This window comes from Boleophthalmus pectinirostris, unplaced genomic scaffold (genome assembly GCF_026225935.1).
Source record: "Boleophthalmus pectinirostris isolate CB_2022bp ecotype Guang Dong unplaced genomic scaffold, ASM2622593v1 HiC_scaffold_21, whole genome shotgun sequence".
NCBI classification, from domain to species: domain Eukaryota; kingdom Metazoa; phylum Chordata; class Actinopteri; order Gobiiformes; family Gobiidae; genus Boleophthalmus; species Boleophthalmus pectinirostris.
In genome coordinates this window covers 36,746,488-36,772,794 of record NW_026571175.1, presented here as the reverse complement: position 1 = coordinate 36,772,794, position 26,307 = coordinate 36,746,488, and the positions used below count along the sequence as shown (strand labels likewise).

At 44.6% G+C, this 26,307-nt stretch overlaps 1 protein-coding gene across 2 annotated transcripts in view; it reads right to left on the bottom strand.

Annotated features, from left to right (window-relative positions):
• LOC110170852 (inactive phospholipase C-like protein 2) overlaps nucleotides 1–26,307 on the bottom strand; it is a 49,431-nt gene that overhangs the window by 7,056 nt on the left and 16,068 nt on the right. Inside the window, exons 2-13 of one of the 2 annotated variants that reach the window (XM_055157333.1) lie at nucleotides 17,462–17,563; nucleotides 15,228–15,376; nucleotides 14,382–14,397; nucleotides 13,318–13,478; nucleotides 11,166–11,410; nucleotides 11,033–11,121; nucleotides 8,963–9,154; nucleotides 7,387–8,580; nucleotides 6,909–7,158; nucleotides 5,836–6,122; nucleotides 4,724–4,927; nucleotides 1,794–1,869 (exon numbers count right to left, since the gene is read on the bottom strand). In XM_055157333.1, coding sequence (XP_055013308.1) covers nucleotides 1,794–1,869; nucleotides 4,724–4,927; nucleotides 5,836–6,122; nucleotides 6,909–7,158; nucleotides 7,387–8,580; nucleotides 8,963–9,154; nucleotides 11,033–11,121; nucleotides 11,166–11,410; nucleotides 13,318–13,478; nucleotides 14,382–14,397; nucleotides 15,228–15,376; nucleotides 17,462–17,563 — 2,965 coding nt within the window. The other variant, XM_055157334.1, reaches the window with a different exon arrangement.

Genomic DNA, 26,307 nt, shown 5'->3' with positions numbered 1-26,307 from the left:
CAGTGGTAGAAGTGAATTATATGCAGTGTAAGTTTGAAAAGCAGAGGTCAGTGAGGCTGTTTTTAAAGTGTGTGTTCTGTTCACTCGTCCTGAGGCCGTCTGCTATAAAAAGATCTGAAACAGATTTGAGATTTTTTCTGATTACGCTGGAATTTTCACACCTGGTTTAATCTCTGCTGCTTCTGGAGAATCATCTGTGTTTGCAAAATGGCTGAGGGTGCAGAGGAGGAGGTCTGAGGGTGCAGAGGAGGAGGAGGTCTGAGGGTGTAGAGGAGGAGGTCTGAGGGTGTAGAGGAGGAGGTCTGAGGGTGCAGAGGAGGAGTCTGAGGGTGTAGAGGAGGAGGTCTGAGGGTGTAGAGGAGGAGGTCTGAGGGTGCAGAGGAGGAGGTCTGAGGGTGTAGAGGAGGAGGTCTGAGGGTGTAGAGGAGGAGGGTCTTGAGGGTGTAGAGGAGGAGGGTCTGAGGGTGTAGAGGAGGAGGTCTGAGGGTGTAGAGGAGGAGGTCTGAGGGTGTAGAGGAGGAGGAGGTCTGAGGGTGCAGAGGAGGAGGGTTTGAGGGTGCAGAGGAGGAGGTTGAGGGTGTAGAGGAGGAGGGTTTGAGGGTGTAGAGGAGGAGGGTTTGAGGGTGTAGAGGAGGAGGTCTGAGGGTGTAGAGGAGGAGGTCTGAGGGTGTAGAGGAGGAGGTTTGAGGGTGTAGAGGAGGAGGTCTGAGGGTGTAGAGGAGGAGGTCTGAGGGTGTAGAGGAGGAGGGTTTGAGGGTGAGGAGGTTTGAGGAGGGTTGAGGGTGTAGAGGAGGAGGGTTTGAGGGTGTAGAGGAGGGGTTTGAGGTGTAGAGGAGGAGGTCTTGAGGGTGCAGAGGAGGAGGTCTGAGGGTGTAGAGGAGGAGGTCTGAGGGTGCAGAGGAGGTCTGAGGGTGTAGAGGAGGAGGTCTGAGGGTGAGGGAGGAGGTCTGAGGGTGTAGAGGAGGAGGGTTTGAGGGTGCAGAGGAGGAGGTCTGAGGGTGTAGAGGAGGAGGGTTTGAGGGTGCAGAGGAGGAGGTCTGAGGGTGTAGAGGAGGAGGGTTTGAGGGTGTAGAGGAGGAGGGTCTGAGGGTGTAGAGGAGGAGGTCTGAGGGTGTAGAGGAGGAGGTCTGAGGGTGTAGAGGAGGAGGTCTGAGGTGTAGAGAGGAGGTCTGAGGGTGTAGAGGAGGTTTGAGGTGTAGAGGAGGAGGTCTGAGGGTGTAGAGGAGGAGGGTCTGAGGTGCAGAGGAGGAGGGTCTGAGGGTGTAGAGGAGGAGGGTGAGGGTGTAGAGGAGGGTCTGAGGGTTAGAGGAGGAGGTCTGAGGGTGAGGTAGAGGAGGAGGAGGGTCTGAGGGTGTAGAGAGAGGAGGTGAGGGTGTGAGAGGAGGTCTGAGGTGTAGAGGTCGAGGGTGTAGAGGGAGGAGGTCTGAGGGTGTAAGAGGAGGAGGTCTGAGGGTGCAGAGGAGGTGAGGGTGTAGAGGAGGAGGTCAGGGTGTAGAGGAGGAGGTCTGAGGGTGTAGAGGAGGAGGAGGGTCAGGGAGGGAGGTGAGGGTGCAGAGGAGGAGGGTTGAGGGTGTAGAGGAGGAGGGTTTGAGGGTAGCTGAGGAGAGGAGGAGGTCTGAGGGTAGAGGGGAGGAGGTCTGAGGGTGTAGAGAGGAGGAGTCTGAGGGTGTAGAGGAGGAGGTGAGGGTGTAGAGGAGGAGGTCTGAGGGTCAGAGAGGAGGTCTGAGGGTGCAGAGGAGGAGGTTTGAGGGTGCAGAGGAGGAGGTTTGAGGGTGCAGAGGAGGAGGTCTGACCTGTGGTCTGGATGTGGAGGATCTTCTGGTGGAGTCCGTCACTTTGCTCCATCACAGCTCGACTCGCCTGAACCATCTGAGACAAGAGAAGAAACACACAACAGAATAAAGAGACATTCCACATGTTCACACACACACACACACACACACACACACACACACACACACACACACACACACACACACACACACACACACACACACACACACACACACACACACACAGTGTGTAAAAGTTTAAGAAAACAACACAGACTTTTAATTCATCCTATTTACAGTTTCTCCAAAATGTTTTTCCCCGAAGTCAAAGCAACAGACTTTTCCTGACAGAAGATTTAGGAGAAACACCAGAAAGAATGACCACCACAAACACTGACCACCACAAACACTGACCACCACAAACACTGAACACTGACCACCACAAACACTGACCACCACAAACACACAAACACTGACCACCACAAACACTGACCACCACAAACACTGACCACCACAAACACTGACCACCACAAACACCACCAAAAACACTGACCACCACAAACACTGACCACCACAAACACTGACCACCACAAACACACTGACCACCACAAACACTGACCACCACAAACACTGACCACCACCACACTGACCACACAAACTGACCACACAACACTGACCACCACAAACACCACAAACACTGACCTCCACAAACACTGACCACCACAAACACTGACCACCACAAACACTGACCACACAAACACTGACCACCACAAACACTGACCTCCACAAACACTGACCTCCACAAACACTGACCACCACAAACACCATGACCACTGACCACACAACACCACAAACACTGACCTCCACAAACACTGACCTCCACAAACACTGACAAAACACTGACCTCCACAAACACCACAAACACTGACCACCACAAACACTGACCACCACACAACACTGACCACCACAAACACTGACCACCACAAACACTGACCACAAACACTGACCACCACAAACACTGACCACTCCACAAACACTGACCACCACAAACACTGACCACCACAAACACTGACCACCACAAACACCACAAACACTGACCACCACAACACTGACCACCACAAACACTGACCACCACAAACACTGACCACCACAAACACCACAAACATGAAAGAGTTTTTGGTGGAGCAGAACCTCAGAAGTGACCAGAGCTGTGACGTGTCACTCTTCATCATTTCAGGTCAAGTAAACTTAAAACTGCACGTCATGTTGAATTATCTTTGTCTAATATTTAAGTGCCAATTTTATTTATTAAAGGAACAAAAGAAAAGTGATCTGAACCTAGACGTGAAAAACTACTTCCCTCTAAACCTGAGAACCTGCAGCAGTCGAGCGTTTGTGAAAACGTTTAATGAATCTGTCATGTTGCTGTGGAGGATCTTTGTGCCGCTCGTCTTTGCTGCGTTGTTTTAAATCAGTCGGAGGGTTTCGTCGCTGTTTTCAGGTGGCGCCGCAGCGTCTCCAGGGTTCAGGTCTGGACTTGGACTAGACTCTGTACCGCAGAAATCCTGGCTTCGTGTGGTGGAGGATTTCACCGAGTGACGAGGGAGGATCATCCAGAACAAAAAGTGAAAGTGACTCCAGCTCAGGGGGAGACTGGAGCTGCTGATCGAACTCAACCGGAGCTTTTCTGGTCCACAGGGTTTGAGTGAAACAGACAAAACAGCCCAAAGACGAGACTCGATTTACTGAGACTAGAGAAAGAAACGTACCACACGATCTGAAAAACATCAGCAGGTTCAGTCCGTGTGTCGTTCGTTCATTCACATTTCAAAATAAAACCAAAAATAAGAAAATAAAATAAACAAAAAAAAAACAATTTTCTTCATGATTTGTCTTCAAAACCAAAATGAAAAAACAGATTGTGTTTTTTCAGTTTTCAATTTTGTGTTTAAATGAATAATAGAAAAAACGGATAACGGACTAAACCAGGACTAAACCAGGACTAAACCAGGACTAAACCAGGACTAAACCAGGACTAAACCAGGACTAAACCAGGACTAAACCAGGACTAAACCAGGACTGATCCAGGACTGATCCAGGACTAAACCAGGACTAAACCAGGACTAAACCAGGACTAAACCAGGACTAAACCAGGACTAAACCAGGACTAAACCAGGACTAAACCAGGACTGATCCAGTGTCATTAGTAGAGTATAAATATAAACACACTGCGGTCATCGAGCCGATCTCCTTCACTGATGGTTTTATGTCATAAAAATACTAAAGTCTCTCTCAGTCTGGTTCATTGTTCTGGGAGAAATATCACTTGTTTCCAGGGGATTGGACTCCCTGGAGACGGAGTCCAAGACGCAGGTCAGGGGCGTCTAAACTCAAATGCAAAGACGTCGAAATAAAGACATCCAGGGCTTTTTTTGACACCGCGGTCTGAACCTTAAGATTTGAAATAAACTCGTTGCTATAAAAGAAGAAACATGTTTGTTTACACAATTGCAACGATTTTTCAGGAAAGTCCTTCGAGCAGCAGAACTTTAAACTGAAACAAAGCACAACTCCAGGTCTGTTTTTGAGGAGGGAACATGACTTTGAGGAGCACTGCGTGACTTTTCAGGTTGGGCCTTTTCTTCCATGGAGATGCAGTTTCTTTCCCTGGAATGTTCCACAATATGGTTTTAAACTTATATAAAATGTATTTACTCAATTAAGGGTGTTTTTATTGCTCAAAAATACCCTTTAAATGTGCATTCTGACTGTGAGCGGAGTCGCCTTTTCACAGATCTGACTTGTACATTGGCCTGGTGGTGTCTCCTGTTTGTTTCTATGGAGACTGAAAGCTTTAATGCCGCACTTTGGAATATTGGAGGTAAAAGTTACACACAGCACCAAGAGTCAGTTGAGTGTAAAATAAAAACATTTACATAAGTGTGACTCACCAGCTCGTAGGTGGTGACGAGGCGGCGCAGGATCTCCGGCAGGGGCCCCACAGGCTCCAGGACGGGGTACTGGTCCCTGAGGTCGAACAGCAGCAGAGGGGCCCCGTCCGGCCCCCACACGCTGGAGCTCAGGGCCAACACACACTGCATGAGGCTCGCCACCGCAGACACGCCGCAGAGCTCCCGGAACAGACCGATGGAATTCTGTCACACACAACGAGACGGGGAATCAGAGACCTGGATTAGACCTGGATTAGACCTGGATTAGACCTGGATTAGACCTGGATTAGACCTGGTTTAGACCTGGTTTAGTCCTGGTTTAGAGACCTGGATTAGACCTGGTTTAGACCTGGATTAGACCTGGATTTAGACCTGGATTTAGACCTGGATTTAGACCTGGTTTAGACCTGGTTTAGACCTGGATCAGACCTGGATTAGACCTGGTTTAGACCTGGATTTAGACCTGGTTTAGACCTGGATTAGACTGGTTAGACCTGGTTTAGACCTGGTTTTAGACCTGGTTTAGACCTGGATAGAACCTGGTTTATTTAGACCTGGATTTAGACCTGGTTTAGACCTGGTTTAGACCTGGTTTAGACCTGGATTTTAGACCTGGTTTAGACCTGGTTTAGACCTGATTTAGACCTGGTTTAGACTGGTTTAGTCCTGATTTAGACCTGGATTAGACCTGGTTTAGACCTGGTTTAGACCTGGTTTAGTCTTGATTTAGACCTGGTTTAGACCTGGTTTAGTTTTTAGACCTGGTTTAGACCTGGTTTAGACCTGGTTTAGTCCTGGTTTAGACCTGGTTTAGTGGTTTTAGTCCTGGTTTAGACCTGGTTTAGACCTGGTTTAGACCTGGTTTAGACCTGGTTTAGTCCTGGTTTAGACCTGGTTTAGACCTGGTTTAGACCTGGATTAGTCCTGGTTCATAGATATAAGGACACATGGGAATAGAGAAGAAAGTTCTTCCATTTAAAGCTGTAAATCACATTAAGTCCATCTCTGTTCCTCTCACATGCAGATCTTCTCACCTGCATGTTCTCCCTGAGGTCCGTGGCCTCTCTCCTCACCTGCATGTTCTCCCTGAGGTCCGTGGCCTCTCTCCTCACCTGCATGTTCTCCCTGAGGTCCGTGGCCTCTCTCAGCAGGGGGCCGGCCATCTTAAAGGCCTCGTCCACAGGCCTCAGCCCCAGGTCCCTCAGGGCGGTGTACTCTCGGCCTTTTCGGGTCTTCCTCACGGACAGGCCTCGTTTGTGGGGCTTGCCTCCCCCTCGGCGGTTGGTGAGGGCCACGTGGACGAAGAGGCGGGCGTGGGGCAGCTCCTCGCCGGTGAGGGACTGCAGGGGCACGTGTCTGTACCCGGGGAGGAGGCACTCCAGAGGGATGGTGTACTGACCTGAGGAGGAGAACCATGGTTACGTTCATGTTCTCCAACACACAGCTCCATTTACTAAGGTCCACATTTAATCACAGTTCACATGGTTGGAAGAGCTGGGAGATTTGACAAAAACATGATCACTGACCATAAGAAATGTCTAGATCTCTATTAAAACTGGATTAATTACACAAACCGCAAAAGTGATAACAGTGAACTTTGAGTTTAAAGTGGAACGAAACCCTAAATCTACTTATTTACTTATCTTCTGTCCCCTGAGCTTTTTTGTAATTTAGGTAAATCAGATAAATGTTACTTCTTTATTTGTAAAGGGACAGTACATATTATGAATATTTAAAATATAAATGTAAAGATTAAAGCAGCGTTGCTCTTCAGTCCCTCGGCTTCAGTTTGACGCGCACAAAAGAACACAACACCAGCACACACACTGTACACACAATATCTGCAGCTTTGTGGTCAAACATGTACAAACACATGTACTTCCTCCAGTGTTCACTGCAGCCTCACGTACTACATGACACTACACATGACTGTGTGCTCTGGTGATGAGGTAAAACAGAAACTGTAATACCACATGACATCACAAGGTGGAACAGAGTGTTTTCTGTTTGAGAAAAGAACTCAATGTAAATCTACAGGGTTTGTGTGTTAAACGTGTGAATGAACCAAAACTCAACTCCAGGTCTGTTTGTGATGAGGAAGTAACATTCTAACATAGACCACAGTGTAATGTGGCCCTTTAACGAGTAACTCTCCAGTGTGACCGTGACCCCCGGCCCCGCCCACCTATGAACTCGTCCCCGATGAAGTGGTCGTCCAGCACCACGAAGCGCACCATGGCGAGCTCGGGGAGGTTGATCTGGAAGTCGAAGCTCTCGTCAAAGATGGGGTTGTCTCCGTTGTAGGTGACGGTCCTGGTCCTCCTCTCGGTGCAGTCCGCCGGGATCCCGTGCACCTCCACGTACACGTACGGGTCCACCACGTCCCCTTTGGCCCCGGAGCCTTTGGGTTTGGGCAGGTTCTGACCACTGATCACCTACAAAAACCATGAACACAGAGGATTACTCGCCTGACCAGCCAGTCTCTTCTACAATCACCGAACCCAGAACCACCCCAGACCACAGAGGGAGAAGAACCTCCGTCCAAACCACAGACAGACCAGATACGAGGTAAACATGTTCAGATCAAATCAGCTTTTACTGATAATCATTGTAATGCAGATTTATTCTTAATTACAAAAACACTGGACACTTGGAGCTGGTACCTTGACGTGCAGCAGCTGCGGGGACACGCCGGGCACACAGTCCCTGGTGTCTGCGCTGAAGTAGGACACCTCCTGCCTCATGATGCCCGGCCGCAGCACGTACCCGCAGTTCCCGTTCTGCCGGAACCAGGCGGCCGCCAGGTCCATCATCAGCCCGGCCGTCTGGAAGTTCATGGCCACCAGCTGGCAGCCGCACTTCCACAGGTCCAGGGGGTTCATGTTGCTGGAGTCCACGCGCATGGGGCTGGGGTACACGCGCGTCAGGAAGTGCTTATTATGGTTCACAAAGTCCCCTGGACTGTCCCCGGCCAGCCTGAGTGCCAGGGCCTCGTGCAGTGAGCACATCTCCCACGGCTTCTGAGTCCTGGACGAGGTCTGGAAGTCCACGAAGCGCACGGAGGAGCAGAGCGTCACCAGGTCTGACAGCTCCTTCAGCAGCCTGAACTTCCTGGGTGAAGTTTTCTGAGGACTGGCATTTGCGGAGACGTTTAGCGATACATTTTTCTGCTCCTTTTCTCCGCTATTTGTGGCTTTCATTTTGGCCACCATGTCTGCACCTTCATCCTCCTCGCTGACCTCGCCCTCCTTCACCGCGCCCAACCCGAGCTTCTTCCCCTTCAGTAAAATCCGATGTTTTAAGGCTTGTGGCGATGGTAAGTACAGATCTCCTTCCTTTGGCTCATCTCGGTACAGTTTATCCCCCAGTATCCTCAGCAGGTGTTCCACCATCACCTTCTGCTGCCGCAGGGAGCAGTGGTTCTCCAGGCACAGGATGAGCGGGTAATCCGAGGCCACGAAGGCGAAGCGCCCGATGGCTTCCAGGACGCAGTGAAAGACGAGAGGAGGGGAGAGGGTGTGTCCGGCACAGACCACGGGCTCGTCTCCATCTCCGTCCCAAACGTCCACCTCCACGCAGCGGCAGCCCATACGCAGCGCCCGGATGTACCCGGACAGGTCGGAGGGCCCGCGGTACTGGTCCTCGATGAGGTAGGTGTTGTGGGAGGAGCTGATGTAGTAGTGAGACAGGGGCTGGCTCATGTCCTGGCACACCAGCTTATGGTCACGGTCGAACAGGTGGCACTCGGGGGAGGTCAGGTAACTGGTGAAGCCGTCCAGAGAGAGGAAGGCCTGCTCCCGGCCCTGAGCCGACGGCTCATGGGTCTGGATCAGCTTCAGGGCCGTGTCCTCGCTCACCTGGGCACAGGGGACAGAGGAGGGTATGGAGGATTTTGTTTATATAAGAATAATAATACATGACACACAAAGATACTTCACACAGTTCAAGACAAAACACAAAAGAAAGAAACAGATAAAAAAGAGATGCACTTGAGGCAGTTGAGAAGTTTTGAACAGGTGAGTGTTCAGGTCTTTTTTGAAGATGGTGAGAGGAGATGATTCTCTGCACTTTATGACACACACTGTATCTTGCGTTTTCTATTTGATGCCTTCTGTATGTGTATAAAATGAAGAAAGAAAAGGAAAGAATACACTGAAAGAGAAGGAGTGTTGGACTGGTAGTGTATGATCCTCTGCACGTGCTCGGAGGTACAGAGTCTGGGAGCTTTGTGTTACCCACATGAGTCATGCCCTGCTCGGCCTCCAGGAAGCGGCTCAGGTCTTTGGTGTCCAGATACTCCTTGTTGCTGGAGAACTTCACGAGCAGGAAGTAGATCTCTGGTCGCGTGCAGAAGTCGTGGAACACCTGGATGAAGTCGGCTCTGGAGACCCTCTCGTTCCTGAGCGCTCGGCCCGTCCTCCTGCCCTCTGCCTGAGGACGACACAACGAGCAGACGCTTTCAAGATGTGTTATACGGCCTGTATGCAGTTATAATGCTGTTTCTTCATCACAAACACACCTGGAGTTGTGTTTCGTTTCATTCACATGTTTAACACACAAACCTGCACACAGGCGGAGTTCTTCTCTCAAACTAAAAACACTCTGTTCAACCTTGTTGGACTCTGACAAGCAAAACTTCTCTTTAATGAGCTGAAACTATCTATAAAAAAAATCACTTAAGAACTTCATTTATCACTATGGCAGAATACTTGACCAATACAAATTTTTTAACTGGGACAACATGATCAAATCTGCAGAGTTAAGTTGTACAAAGTTTTTAATAATCTTGCTCCTGGAGTTTGTGAGAAGAAATCCAAATCAACAACAAGAGCAGCTCTAGAGGCGGCCGCTCTGTCGTTTAGGAAAAGTTCTTTTGGACAAACTCTTTTGCTTATGGAGCAGCTCAGACATGAAACACAGAGAAGCTCATGTACGAGAACTTTCAGCACTGCAGCGTTTTCTAAAGCTTTAAAAGAACTGTTGTTCACCACTCAAATATGTCGCCATGTTTAACAAAATTACATTTGTTATATCGAGGTTTTTTTTTACTTCAAATGAACTGTCTGAAATCTGCACAGTGTGTGTGTTGTGTGTACAGTGTGTGCTGGTGTTGTGTACTTCTGTGTGATTGTTGTTGTACTTTTCTCAGTCCTGTAGATGATTTCACATCAACCTGTCGAGGGACTGAAGACGGAAATGAGCCATGCTGCTTTAATCCTTGCATATTTACATTTTAAATGCTCATTAACATGTGCTGTAGCCTGATTGATCAGCTGGTTTCACTTCATGGAAACCGTCTGACCTTGCAGTGTTAGGACTTGTTCACTCGACAGTAGGCGGGTACTTTTGTTATTTAACCAATCGCTGCTGTTTGGTTTGACGTATGTAATGCGCCGCAAACGGGGATAACTGGTATATTAAGCTTTTCCCAAATCCCATAGGAAGAAGGACAATAACATCCTTCACCTTGATGAAACTCAATTAATTCCTTGATCTCAGGAATCGTTGCCAACACGGAATGTCTGGCTCGTCTCTGATTGGCTGGCGCTTGAACTCACTTATGGGGTTTTGTGAGCGGAGGCACTAGGTGGAGCCAGACTGGCTATATGTGGTGTCCCTTTACAAATAAATAAATAAGAAATAAGAAATGTCATGTGGTGATACACCTTCACTAGAATCATTTGGATCATTTCAGCTCTGGAATCTCGACTGAACTGAAGATAAAAGGTACAAACTACAGTTTCATGACATCACAAGTTGGAACAGAGCATTTTGGGCTATGAAGCTGTAGAGAGACTAATCATAAAGAGTTATTCAAACAAGTGAATGAAACAAAACACAAGTCCAAGTCTGTTTTGAAGGAATAGATGTGTTAGAAAATGACTTGAAGCTCACAAAAGTCATTTAGGTGTAATATAGAACATTAAAGGAGAGGGTTATTATGGTGCAGAATTGACCTTTTGGAATTTTCTATCATGTTTTAACATTGTTCCCTCAGCGTGAAGTGCTTTTTTATGTCATCCATGCATGTTTGAGTAATCTAGGGATCTCTCCTGAGCTAAAATGACTAAGTAAACATCAAAACATACGTCTAATTTTGTTCTGGTTGTTTCTTACCTCATGCAGTTGAACGCCTCTCCTAATCTGTGCCTAATGTATTCAGACTTTGCTGTTATGTTCAGAGGTGGGCAGTACTTTTACTCAGTTACATTTACTCGAGTAACCTTTTAAAGAAATTGTACTTTCCAGAGTACTTTTCCAGCAGTGATGTTTGTAAAACGAGTAGAGTTGTAGGTGTGTGGATCTTACCTCAGCCTCTGCTCCGTTGGTCAGTCCGTCTGTGCCCCTGTCGCCTGTGCTCCTGTCGCCTGTGCTCCTGTCGCCTGTGCCCCTGTCGCCTGTGCCCTGTCGCCTGTGCCCCTGTCGCCTGTGCCCCTGTCGCCTGTGCCCCTGTCTCTGGCCCTCTGCAGCTCTCTGAAGCGCTGTTCCAGTTTGGTGCTGGTCACTCCGGGGTTCACTCCCTGGATGAGCCTGACCGCCGACAGGAGGCGGAGTCCCTGCTCCTCCTCCTCCAGACGCTCCGCCTCCTCCGCCTTGGTGAACATGTGCTCCAGCCAGCCCACGCGCACGCTGTCCTGAGAGCGCGCCAGCAGGTCCAGAGCCCCGCGCCCGTACTGCACCAGGTACCTGCCACAGGGTCAGAAGGATCCAAAGTCACATTCTAACAATCCTCAATTTTTCTCAGGTATTTATACTAAGGCCCCATTCACACTAGTGTGTATGTGAGTGGTGTTGTTGTGGGTGCAGTGTTCGTTCACATTAATCTGATGGAAAATGGCTCCAGAACGATCTGGTGCCTCCAGCTCCACGAGTTCATGTTGGTCCAGATGTGATGGGGACTGTGGGACTCCTGAAAACTCTGATACTCTGATTTAGGAGCTGGAGTCTCGTCCTGATTGGACACGTCACTGTGACTCGCTCCTTCTGATTCTCTGGGTTCGTAACGTCGTCATGTGACGATATTGAATAAAATTGTTTAAACACACCAGGAGCACCCACAAGCACCCACCAGCACCTAGGAGCACCCACACGCATTCAGAAGCACCCAGGAGCACACACAAACACACACAAGCACCCAGGAGGCACCCAGGAGGCACCCAGGAGCACCCAGGAGCACCCAGGAAGCACCCAGAAGCACCCATACACATTCAGAATCACCCAGGAGCACCCACAAGCACCCGGGAGCACTCAGGAAGGATACACAAGCACCCAAAATCACCCGGGAGCATCCAGAATGACCCAGAAGCACCTACAAGCACCAAGGAGCACCCAAAATCACCCCGAGGCACCCAGAAGCACCCAGAGTTCAGCCTAACACCACCAGATCATCATGAGTCACAAACACTGGGCTCACGTCTGAGTCTGAATCTCCACGAGGCTGAGTCAGAGTCGCACTGTGGTGAATCTGACCAGAGGCGACGCCAACACCAGGAAAAGACTCAAACCGAAAACTGTTTATGTAAAAACACAGAACAAACAGCAGCTGACGAAGTGAAACGAAGACACAAAACTCAACGTCTACTGGGTCCACCAAACCTCTGAAGTCTAGTTCCTGCAGAAGCCTTAATTCTTTTAGTTTTTCTTTAATAACATCAAAAATTATTAACTTAGTCCAGTGGTATCAATGGTTGAATATAGTTGAATATAAATATGGACATTGTGGATCATTTGGTTCAGTTTTATGTCTCTATCATCATTAATTTCTGAGATGTGGCAAAAGTCTAATTTCTTTGGGACTTCAAGGATCTTGAATAAGCGACAGATCCTGAATTGTAACAAATGTAACACACATTATGGAACTTGAAATAAACAAATTTAGAACTCAAAAGACTTGAAACTGTGAAAAGTAAAATCTTTAATAGAGGTATTATTATATCATGACGTTTTCAGACGTGTGCACTGTAACCTACTTGTCAAAGCATCAATAAGAAATAGGAATGTGCAAAAATATTGAAATATTGATATATCGTATCGTTTTATCTGATAAATCTCTGATCACTACAAAAAAAACTAACTTTATGTCTCTCATTTCATCTTTGGCCTTTGTGGTTTTTGGGTAATTATGAAAAAACACTCAAAATCTGAACAAAATTGTCATATCGTAAAATAGAAAAAGGACGGCAGAGGCTCTGATTTGCTGTGAATTTATTAATAGTCACGCCAATGCGTTTCGACTACTTGGTCTTCATCGGGGCTGATGAAAATGGTCATATCATTGAAAATTATGGAGATGTGTGATGATTGAGATTATGATATATATATATATATATATATATATATATATATATATATATATATATATATATATATATAAATTCAGCCAGAGCCTTATGGACATCGTTAAAATGGAATTTAAGAGACTCGATGGACCCAGTAGATTTTATTCAGTTGAGCAAATATTCCATAGATTTTCTTTTTATTGGTATGGTCACCCTAATCTCCACGGCAACTGCTGAACATCCCGCCATAGACAAACATGTTCGATATCATGGCTAAATCCTAATAGGAGTGTGTTCCACGACTGAGGCTCTGACCTGAGTCCAGTGACCCAGATGTTTGCCACCTCTGCGCTGTGGGCCACCAGGTCCAGGCTGTCGTACAGGTCTCCGTAGATGATGGAGAAGGCACAGTCCTCAGAGATCTGATCGTAGAGCCCACTGCAGCGGAACGTCTCCGTGTTCCGCCCGGTACGAATCTGCGACCGCACAAAAGGAAAACAAGGGCGCGGAGATTAAAGGAACGGACTCCTGTGAGCGTTTTTACTGTGTGAAGAAGAGACTGAAGGACCGCTCCAGTCGAACGAAGCGCACCGAGGCTCGCAGTTATACAAGCGAATTTGAGCTGAATTTCATATTAGGGATAGGAATTTATTTACAGACAAAATAGGGTAAATTATAGTGGTAATAGAGTACAAAACTTACCTAATACAAATCTATTAATCAATCATCATTACCAGTTTTTTATGGTGGGAGAGGGTATTAAACTCTCGGACGAGCCCCCAGTTTGTTAACGACCCATCTCGTTAAAAAAACCAAGATGGATAATGAAATAAATTAAATAGTGTTTAATTAAAAGGGATGTAAAAGGTAAAATAACAAAACAGACTAAAATAAATGAAACTAAGAAACAAAACAAGAGAATTACACAGTTTTGTGCCACAAAACTCAGGGTCACACAAAAACGAGGTTAAACCAAGGGGACACACAAAACTAAAACAAAACAAAATATAAAAAGGCACAAAAAAGAACTAACTAGTATCTCAACCAAAATATCATGATGTCGTATCGTCAAAGTTCTTTCAATAACATCGTGGACCATCACAATATATCGAATCACAAGTCTCTTTGTTTAAATGAAGAGTTATGGAGCAGCAACAGCTAAAAAACACAGAAGAACTACATAGACCATGATCCTTTGCTCCATTTCTGTGCAGATGACAAGAAGAAATAACAGTTCTAAGTTTTGTCGAGGCGTTTTAAGAGGAAAAAGTCGCATATTCACAGTTTTGTTTGCAGCCTCCACAAAATATTGCAATAAATATTGTACGGTGAGATGTATATTGTGAAAATATCGTACGGAGAGATTTGGATATCGTTACATCCCTAATCGTGAGTCTCCCCACCATATCTCAATAAATATCGTACTGTGAGGTTCAAAACGTGACGATACTGTATTTATTCCTAGTTCAGTCCTGGTTTAGTCCTGGGTCAGTCCAGGAATCAGTCCTGGGTTAGTCCTGGGTTGATCCTGGGTTAGTCTTGGTTCAGTCTGTGGTGTGTTTCTTCCGCTCATTAAATAATCCCTGTGCAGTGACGACAGTCGAGTCGCATCTGTGATTTCGTGTTCGTACTGAAGAAAGTGAAACCGTTTTGTTTCATTTGGTGATTTTAATTCTTGAAGTCGTAACTTTTCAATTCATTTTCTGATGGACGCTTCAGTTAGAATGATTTTAATCTGTGTGCGATTTATCACGGGTCCGGGCGGGTAACGGGTCTCCAAAAACGGATCTGTGAGTGTGTGTGTGGTTCTGAGTGTGTCTGTGTGTGTGTCTGAGTGTGTTTGAGTGTGGTTCTGAGTGTGGTTCTGAGTGTGGTTCTGAGTGTGTTTGAGTGTGGTTCTGCGTGTGGTTCTGCGTGTGGTTCTGTGTGGTTCTGCGTGTGGTTCTGAGTGTGGTTCTGAGTGTGGTTCTGCGTGTGGTTCTGCGTGTGGTTCTGCGTGTGGTTCTGCGTGTGGTTCTGCGTGTGTTTGAGTGTGGTTTGTGTGTGGTTCTGCGTGTGGTTCTGCGTGTGGTTCTGCGTGTGGTTCTGAGTGTGTTTGAGTGTGGTTCTGCGTGTGGTTCTGCGTGTGGTTCTGTGTGGTTGAGTGTGGTTCTGCGTGTGGTTCTGCGTGTGGTTCTGAGTGTGTTTGAGTGTGGTTCTGCGTGTGGTTCTGCTGCAGTGCTGACAGTCCAGTGCTGATGTGTTCTGCGTGTGCCTTGTCGGACTCTTTCTTGGACGGTTCCCAGCCCAGAGCCTGGAGCCCCGTGTCCAGCAGGAAATATCTGTGATACACACGAGAGTTTGGACGAACTTTCTTCAGCTCACTGCCCTCCACCTGAAACACACACACACACACACACACACACACACACACACACACACACACACACACACACACACACACACACACACACACACACACACACACACACACACACACACACACACACACACACACACACACACACACACACACACACACACACACACACACACACACACACACACACACACACACACACACACACACACACACACACACACACACACACACACACACACACACACACACACACACACACACACACACACACACACACACACACACACACACACACACACACACACACACACACACACACACACACACACACACACACACACACACACACACACACACACACACACACACACACACACACACACACACACACACACACACACACACACACACACACACACACACACACACACACACACACACACACACACACACACACACACACACACACACACACAAACACACACACACAAAAGTGGTATTATTTGTAGTAAAAGCAATAAATAGAAATATTGAGTGTTGGCAAACACTTAAATCTGTTGTACTGGAAATAGTAAAGAAACAGAAAAAGCTGACTCTGCATCCTTAGCCAGTTAGGCTTTAAAACTTAGTTCATTTTTACCTCTGTCGACTTTTAAAAACTCCATTCAGAGTATTTTAAAGGATAATTGCCTAAATGACGATTTCGATTATTCCATGTTCCTCTGAAACTTATAAAACTTTCCTTAATGTATACAGATGTTTTGGTCTGTGGTCCAGTGTGTCCTGTTGTGTTTTTATTTATTTCTCTGCAGATGTGATGGACACAACACTTCCTGCTGTTTTGTGGGTTTGCCCGTCACCTTTACTTTCCTCATGGTTTTTCTAAACTTTTTCATTTCTTTTTCCTTTAGTCATGTGATCTCGTCATGTGATTGATATGCAGTGATGGGAAGGTGACTTTTAAAATGTAATCCCCTACAGATTACAGATTACATACCTCAAAATGTAGTTTGTAACGGAATCCATTAAATTACTTAAAGTGAGTAATGTAATCTGAATACTTTGGATTACTTGGTTTGCTGTAGAGAAGCAAAGACGAGGAAATCTTATATGTCACATAAGATGTTTTGTCTGATAAAAGAAAATAAAAAGCCCAGACTTTACTGAACCAAATTAAAAATATTATGGATAGAAGACGAGGAGACATGGTCCACATGGCATGGTTTAGTCCTGTTAAATCTTGTTTGAGACATAGTTTAGACCTGGTTTAGACCTGGTTTAGACCTGGTTTAGACCTGGTTTAGGACCTGGTTTAAGACCTGGTTTGGACCTGGTTTAGACCTGGTTTTAGACCTGGTTTAGACCTGGTTTAGACCTGGTTTAGACCTGGTTTAGACCTGGTTTGGACCTGGTTTGGACCTGGTTTAGTTTAGACCTGGTTTAGTCCTGGTTTAGACCTGGTTTAGACCTGGTTTAGTCCTGGTTTAGACCTGGTTTGGACCTAGTTTAGACCTGGTTTGGACCTGGTTTGGACCTGGTATAGACCTGGTTTAGATCTGGTTTCGTGTCTGGCAATGTGTGGAATTACCGAAAAAAAAAAAAAAAAAAAAAAGGGATTTAGCCCAAAATGTGAAAACAGGAAAATACCACCGTGTAATCCATTTATTTCAACAAAGTAACTGTAATCCAATTACAACTCACTGAAACTGTAACTGAATACAGTAACTCATAATTTGTACTCTAACTCTGGTACATGTAATCTGTTACTCCCCGACACTGTTGATATGTAATGATATTTAACAACACCTGTGGGTCCTGTTCCACCTTCATGCCCTGACAAAGACCATCCTGCCGTCCAAACTCTCTCGTAATAAAGGATTTAATATATTCAGTCGGCGCCTCGGGTTTGTACTTTGCCCATTTTTTGATTTTTGAGTAAGTGCTACATTTTGTTAAAAGAACTCCAGGTCTGTGTGTGACGAGGAAACTGCAGAACAACAGTGTAACATGGACCTTTCAAGTGTATTCACATTATCGAGCGCACTTCCTGTTTTTCAGCTGCGCAGTTTAAGTCATATAAAGTCGGACGTGCGTTACCATGGCGTGGATGCAGTCGGCCGCGCTGCTGATCTTCTTCTCTGACAGGCTGCTGCTGAAGGACACCGTCTTCTTCCTGTCCCGCCCAGACCGCGACCCCTCCTGGACACACGAGGAACAGCAACACAGTTATATTTAGACCAGAGTGTCCACACGTCCCAGTTTCCCCGGGACAGTCCCACGTTTGAGTCCTGTGTCCCCCGTCCCAAAAGATTTATACAAAACCAACGATTTGTCAAAGTTTTATACAAGAAATGTCCAAGGTGTCCTGCCAACAGTAAAGAGAGACATTTGTTTAGGTAAAATACAAAAAAATCTGCAGAATAATTTTCCTTAATTACACATTAGTTTCACAATTTTATTATTAACAACCAGTGATGCCACTAACGCGCTGCTTAATAATGTGTTAGTGTAGTCCAGTGCTTCTCAATTATTTTCTGTCATGCCCCCCCTAGGAAGAATAAAACATCTCGTGCCCCCCCCCCGCGTGACTATAAATAGTATAATTTGTCTATAAAATTGTTATAAGTACACCTCTGCATAACACTGTATCCTTATTAACGTATAAGAGAATAAAAAAAGAAATATGGACCAACTCACAACAAAGAACAGCTTTATTAACTGTAACAGAAAAGGTTTAAAGTGCATCTGAAATTCAAAAATAAAATTAAATCCTTAATTAAACTATAAAGATTTTTTGACTGACCATGTCAAACCATATGATACTGAAAAATAAAATTACATAAAATCAATAAATAATAATGCATTCAAACTGTCCGCCTGTCTTCTCATCCCTGTTAAATATTTTTTCATGGTGTCACTTGAGTTTCTGCTACACTTCGTGTCTGCACTTCATACTCAAACTCTGTGCTGTGTGCAAAGCGCGCATGCTCAGTGCAAACAAAACTCCTACACCACTGAGCGAATGCTCCCTGCGCACACTCTGCCAATGAGAGCGCCACTGCCCCCTAATGTAGTGGAAGTGCAATTGCACTTTATTCTAGGACAGTAAAAAAAAAAAAATAATAAAAAAAATAAAAAAGCATGTTCCCCGAGGTCAAACGTGCCCCTTGACGGAGCCTCACTATTTGAGAAGCACTGGTGTAGTCCGACTACTTTTGTCAGTATCGAGTCGTCTAACGCAGTGCTATTTCCAAACCAGTGTCAGATTGAAGTCACTTCTCTAATCCACTGCGCGTTAATATTTTTGCGTTTCAGGGCAACGTAGGGTATTTATTTATTTGTATTTTTTGGCGACGTGGGTTATGTGAGCCCAAAGATCGTATAAATCGCCTCTGGTGACACGTTTCCTGTGGAGTTACGTCAGAGTCAGATGTAAACACTGGAGGGAGAGAGGTACGACTTGTGCAGCTGGAGATACAAACATTATTTTGATTTTATTTCAGCTCAGGACGGGAACAGAAAGGTCGGTTGTTCACTCTGTGCTGGAGACAAAGTGTTGTCTGCTTCAAGAAAACAACATCAAACCTAAAGAAACATCTCGAGACACAACAGGGCACAACCACGTGAACAGAGCAGGTCCAGCACGGTGCCAAGAAAACAGTAACGTAAAGTAACTTGTAATCTTAGTTACTTTTAAAATCAAGTATTCAGTAACTTAATTAAGTTGCTTTTTAAAGACGTACTAACGACAGAGAGGCCAGTTCAGTTCAACCTTGGAACGTGTGGACACTACATCAACGCTTCTGACGTGTAACCAAAATGTCTTAAATCAGGCAAGTCCCAAGTATGTCCCAAATTACCTTACATCAGTTAAAAAGCTTTCTGAAAATCTACCTTGATAAAGCGAGTATTTAATATTTAGTGTTTAGTGGTTTTAAGGATCTTAGTGTAAATAAAAGGTCATTCTAACGTGTTAAACCTGCACATATTTATTTTTTTGGGGAACTTTTTATTTTCATTTTCACACAAAATAAAAACATAAAAACTTTCCCTGAGATAAGAATGTTAAAATGTTACCTTTACAAATGCAATATACTTATTCCAATACATGTACAGTATATATTATTACATGTACATCCTTGTGAGCATTTGAGAAACAAGGCATTAATAATAATAATAACCAAGATAAAAAAAATATAATAATAAGTACATAAAAAAGGGATTAAGCTATATATAATAATTTAAATTAAAAAAATAAAATAAAACAAATAAATAAAATATGTGCATGGTTTATTATTATTTTATTTATTTATTTAATTATTCACTGTACTGAGCACCAGTCTGTGGCCCTGGATCGGCCTTCTGCCTCGTCTGCGTTTAGATCTGTGGCCCTTGATGAAAAAAGTTTGGACAGTCTTGTCTTAAATGAATCTGCAGACCTGGTGTGTTTGGATAAACACAGCGGGACGATGGACAAGGTCTAATAGAGAAAAGATCTGCTTCAACATTTGTGATTTTTGTTTTTAAAACTTAACGAGGGAGTATTTTACTTCATTAACTAATAACACGACCTATTTCGATCTTTATGTCCTTTTTATTGCTTTGAAAATGCTGTATTCACTCAAAAACACTTTTCACTTTTCTTTCTGTTTCATGTTTTTTATTTGTGTTTAAACTAGGGATGTAACATTAACTGAAATATCGTCTCGTCAAAGTTCTCACAATAACATTGTGGATCATCACAATATATCGAATCAAAAGTCTCTTTGTTTAAATGAAGAGAGCAGCAAATAACTGAAAAAACACACAGGGAACTACATAGACCATGATCCTTTGCTCCATTTCAGTGCAGATACAAGAAGAAATAACAGTTCTAACATTTTTAAGTCTTAGTTCTTTGGATTAAGTCTTGTCGAGGCGTTTTAATACGAAAAAGAAGAATATTAACAGTTTTGTTGCCTCCACAAAATATTAAAAATAAATATCGTACGGTGAGATGTTTGTCGTGAAAATATCGTACAGAGAGATTTGGATATTTTTACATCTCTAATCATGAGTTTTCCCACAATATCACAATAAATATCGTAACGTGAGGTTCAAACTGTGACGATATCGTATCGAGAGACTTGGATATAAAACAAGACTAAAACAGGATTAAAACAGGACTGAACCAGGACTAAAACAGGACTAAACCAGGACTGAACCAGGACTAAACAGGACTAAAACCAGGACTAAACCAGGACTAAAACTAGGACTAAACCAGGACTAAACAGGACTAAACCAGGACTGAACAGGACTAAAACCAGGACTAAAACAGGACTAAACAGGACAGGACTAAACCAGGAACTGAGCAGGACTGAACCAGGACTAAAACAGGACTAAAACAGGACTAGGAAACCAGGACTGAACCAGGACTGAACCAGGACTGAACCAGGACTGAACCAGGACTGAACCAGGACTAAAACAGGACTAAAACAGGACTGAACCAGGACTAAACCAGGACTAAACCAGGACTAAACCAGGACTGAGCCAGGACTAAAACAGGACTGAACCAGGACTGAACCAGGACTAAAACAGGACTGAACCAGGACTGAACCAGGACTAAAACAGGACTAAAACAGGACTGAGTGTGCGCCCACGTAGACTGTCGGTTGATTGGAACTGAGAACGGGACCAGACTGGGACAAGAATGGGACTAAGACCAGGACCAGTCCGTTATCCGTTTTTTCCATTATTCATTTAAACACAAAATTGAAAACTGAAAATACAAATCATAATCTGTTTTTTTTTTTATTTTTATTTTGGTTTTGGAGACAAATAATGAAGAAAATATTTTTTTTTTATTTTCTTATTTTTGGTTTTATTTTGAAAAACAAATGAACGAATGACACACAGGGAGGGCATCTGACCGTGCACAAACTTCTGGAGGTGTGTCGGTTACTCTGGACCTCCTCCATCACATTAAACGGCAGGTTCATCCGTAAACCGGAGCGCCGGGATTAGGTTTGATCAGATTACATTACGTAACGCGCTCCAGGTTTAATCCAGCGCTCGCTCTCGTCTTTCTGTTGTTCTCCGCGCCGTCCTTGGCCTCCGCCGTCGGAACCATTAATCATCCAAATCCTGCCCGGTAACAAACGCACTTGGCCAATCAGATAAAACGATGGCCCGTCGATCAGAGGCCGTTCAGCCCGGGACCGTGACGGGGATAACATCAGGGAGATAAGGCTGATGGGATAATTATTCCCGATTGAGGCCAAGTGCAGTTTGACAATAGATCTAAAATTACAGATAGTGTCAAATTAGAATAATAAAATATGTATAAATCTCCCTCACAGTAACACAGAGACATCAGGACAAGGGCTGGTGTCATTAAGAAGCCGCCGATACGATACACACCTCGATACATCGTCCACAATACAGCGCAGTTTCAGTTTGATACAATATATTTCAAGTCGATTCGATACAGTTCAATAAAAATAAAGGCTAAATCATGTCTTTGTTAAACCACTTCTTGTGCAAAGTTCATATGAAACACAAACATTTTAAGGGTCCATCTGATGTAAAATAAATCTTTTCACATTGTATCTTCTGCACAATTTGGATTTTGGAACATGCATTACACAATAGTTCTGAAATCTTACTGATTTCTTGGAGACAGTCACAGACCAGGAACTATGAAAGTCCGACTATTGCTCCTCCCCCCGCCCGTCCTGAGAAAGCACAGGCTCCGCCCTCCAAACATGACGTAGGCTCTGAGTGAGCCGCCCTTCCTCCGCCATCTCAGGGAGGGAGGGGGAGACAGGTGTGACCCTGATAGAGGCAGGAATAAACTTTTATTCATCATGGAGATACAGCGCGTTCAGCCGCATGTGTTGGACCCGAAATTAGACTTTGAGGAGCACGAAGCTCAAGCACCGCGTCCACATCAGCTGAACATTACTGATTGGTAAAGTGTTAATAAACACTAGGAGAAAAACTTATTATATCGTGTAACTGCAGTGTAGAACAATGAGCTGATGCTGTCACTTTTGTTTAGGTTCATGTGGGAATTGTCAGTCGATGCAGGGTGGAGGTGGTGGAGCGGAGGGGGGCGGGTGTGAAGCATTTTCTTTTACGTCAAATGCGTCATAAGTGTATCTGCGGCATCATCTTTGTAGCAGCTTTAGTTCGTTGTCACATGGGAGGGTGGCAGAAATACGCTGCAATTTGTTAAAAAAAAACACAGAATCAATCTAAAAACCACTTGGGTGACAAATACAAGGCCCACACATCACTCTTAGAAGGTAGGAAGATCTGAAAAGTTGATTTTGCATGAGATGGGCCCTTTAAACATCAAAACAGTGAAAATGTCAAATGTGTCGCATCAACGAGTTTCCTTTCTCTGAACAAACAACGACTCAGATGAGAAACACCACTTTGCCCTGACGAAGACCATCTCGCTGGTCAAAACGCGTTGGCGTCCCTTCACGTAATAAAGGACTTTTAATATATTCAGTCGGAGCCTCGGGTTTGTACTTTACCCATTTTTACATTTTCCTGTAAGGGTAATTTTCTGTCCTAAGACCTCCTCTCTCTTAACCCTCGTAGACCTGTACTGTTATTTTTTCACTCTTTTAAGACCCAGTGAAGCGCTCTACCTCTCTTGCTTTATTTAACAACTCAGATGAATTCGTGGAGCTGGAGGCACCAGATCATTCCGTCTCTGGAGTTGTTTCCATCGGATTAGTGTGAACGAACACTAGGTGGCGCCACCTAGTGCCTCCGCTCAGTTTCATTTCTCTCCAGCAACTATGTCAGGAATCAGAAAACACTAGACGATTTGCAAAAACCCTGGAAGTGTGAGTTTAGGCACCAGCCAGTCAGAGAAGAGACAGACATTCTGTGTTGTCAACGATTCCCGAGATCGAGGATTTAAAGCCAGAACAAAGAGAATGTTTGATGAAATTTATCAAGAGGAAAGACGTTATTGTTGTTCTTCCTACAGGATTTGGAGCATTACATACGTCACGACCAAACAGCAGCGATTACTTAAATAAAAAAAGTCCCCGCCTACTGTCGAGTGAACAAATCCTAATGCTGCAAGGTCACACAGTTTCTACGAAGTGAAACCGACTCATGAATCAGGTTAGACGATCACTGCATCCACAACAAAAATGACTCTAATACACACTAGTGTGGACGGGGCCTTAAGACCCACATTTACTCTCTGGCTTTAACACCGCGTGAGTTGTGTGCTCCTCTGTGTCTTTTATTTATTTTAAATTTATTTGATGTATGATTAAATGAGTTTTGGGTTTATTTGATTGTTATATTATTATTGTACATGTATTATTATGTATTTGTGCAGCACTTTGGAAACTGTTTGTGAAATGTGCGACAGAAATAAAGTGGACTGGACTGGACACAGGGTCAGATGTGTTTGTAGAAACTTTTTAAAACCGTAAGCGCAGGTTCCTTTTACATTTTCTCGAGAGTCTTGCTTGGGTAATGTTTTTTGAAATGTAACTAAAGCTAATAACTAAAGCCAAACGCCGTAAAGCCGCTGAGATGAGGGGAACATAAAGCAGAGGAGCGGTCGTGAGGATAGTCTCATAAATCCAGAAGCGTTGAGGAGCTCGGGGGGTAACGGTTGATTTAATGTGCATCAAACGCGCCGCAGTCGTCCATCAGAAGAGCCGGCGCGTCGGGGAAACCCACAGGCCCGCGACGCTTTAAAGTGATTTATGGAAACACTGTAAACACGAGAACTACGACACGACGAGACCAGGCGTGAGGAGGACGAGCTCTGGACCTGCTGCGTGTGACAGACGACGAGAAATCACAAACACACGGGGAAATATTAGACCTGTGTTTGGATCATGGGTCTGTTTCCATGACCTCTTGTATAAAACTGAGATTTACATTTATATACTATATTTTTCGCACTATAAGTTGTACTTTTTTTCATGGTTGGGGTGTTTCCTGTGACTTATTCTCCGGCGCAACTTATATATTAAAATGTTCAGACTGACAGCCACAAGAGGGCGCTCTACTCTTGTGTGTCAGTATCAAGTACGACTATTACTCCTGAACGTGAAGAAACCCTCAGTCGTCCAGGTAGAATCCACGGTGAGGAGAAAATTCTGTCTGTAGACTAGGGACGGGCATTTGATGAAATTTTCTTAATCGATCGTCGGAAGAATTAACGATCGATTATCGATTAATCATTAATGTTTTTATATTAAAATGATCATCATTATTATTACTATCTGCACTAATCTGCATAAATAAATTCAACTTTACGACATATAAACCGTAACGACTTTAGAGCCACATCAGCTGTTTGACATTATAATGTGTTTAATTCAGTTTTGTTCAAATCTCACAGAAACAAAACTTAAAACCGCATCACTAATTTGCATAAACTAAGCAAAGATAAAACTCCAGCTCTTGTGTCGCTGATGTGGTTCAATTTCTGTCAGATTAAAAGACATGACTCAGGTGAATACAGGTTAGTGTGACCAGATTTGTGTTTGTCAAAACCAGGACAGCGTACGGGGGGAGGGGGGCGGGGCCTCGTCATCCACATTGAGCGACTCTCACCTGGAAAAACTTTTTCCCACTGGACACAGAAACATATGTGCTGCTTTATACACTGTGCACATGGACTCACACTTGTCCCCAACGCAACGGAAAGCGTGAAATTTCTTGTACAAGTCATCGTTAAATGTGCATTTGTGCTTCGGTACGTTGCAGACCGACCACTGTTTCTGTTTGTGTCTCGCGCCATCTGATGCAGAGACACATGTACAGACCTGTTTGGTCACACTACACACAGCAACCTACATTCAGTTTGTCGATTAAAATGAACGTAATCGATGAAATTCTTAATGATCAATTATCGATTAATCGATTAATCATGCCCATCCGTATTGTCGACTGGACAAAAGTTAGTTTGTTTTCAACCAAACTAACTTTTGTCCAGTCGACATAAACAGAATTTTCCATTACTCCGGTACCACTGTCACTTCACTCTACTGCGCATGTCTCCTGCAGAAAAGCCTCTGTCCTGCTGTAAGTGGTGAAATATTCAGCTGAAAATGGAAATCGAGCGAGAAAGCGGGGATGGAGAACACAGCTTCACGGGAACCGGGAGGATGTCCCATGAAACTTTCCTGAAGTCACTGGATGGATGGACAAAGCCTGGACTTCAGTGACACCGAAACCATCCTGTCGGGATTCAGAAAGGCCCGAATAATCGTCTATGTTCACGTTCACATCACAAACCAGGAAGACGTTTGAAAACATGCAGTGAAACTTCTGTAAATGTGCTGAGTGGTAAAATGAAGTGTGCAGACATCTGTGCTGTTTGGAATCATCTGGAGTTTGTCCCTCATCTCGTCTAATCACATGAACCCAGAGCACTCGAAGGGAAATGATGAAAACTGAGTCTGGTTGGAATCGTTGATGAGCTGAACATAACAGAACGCTACAATGACATGGAGAAAGAAAGAAAACTGGGACATTTTCTCATTTTTCCTACATTTTGTCAGACTTACTCCCACAAACAAAGCCCAAAGGAAGTTTGTAATCACATGTTTCCAAACGTCTTCCTTTTTTTGTGACGTCAGCGTGAACAGAGACGATTCTAACTGGAACCGAAACCATTCTGTCGGAATTCAGAAAGACCCGAATATTTCTAACTGGAACTGATGCCGAGTCTGATGACAGCGACGCCGAAGAGGATTTTAATATCGCAAACAGAACGCAAAGGAAGTCGTCATCCGCATGTTTCCAAACGTCTTCCGGTTTCGTGACGTAAACGTGAATAGATCCCAGTGCACCGAAAAACGTGGGCTCGCATCACCACAAACCTGCCTCTTATTTGTCCACGATCTTGGCATAAAACCTCCATGGAGAATATTCCGAAGTGTGGACACGCCACCTCCAGAAAGTGACAT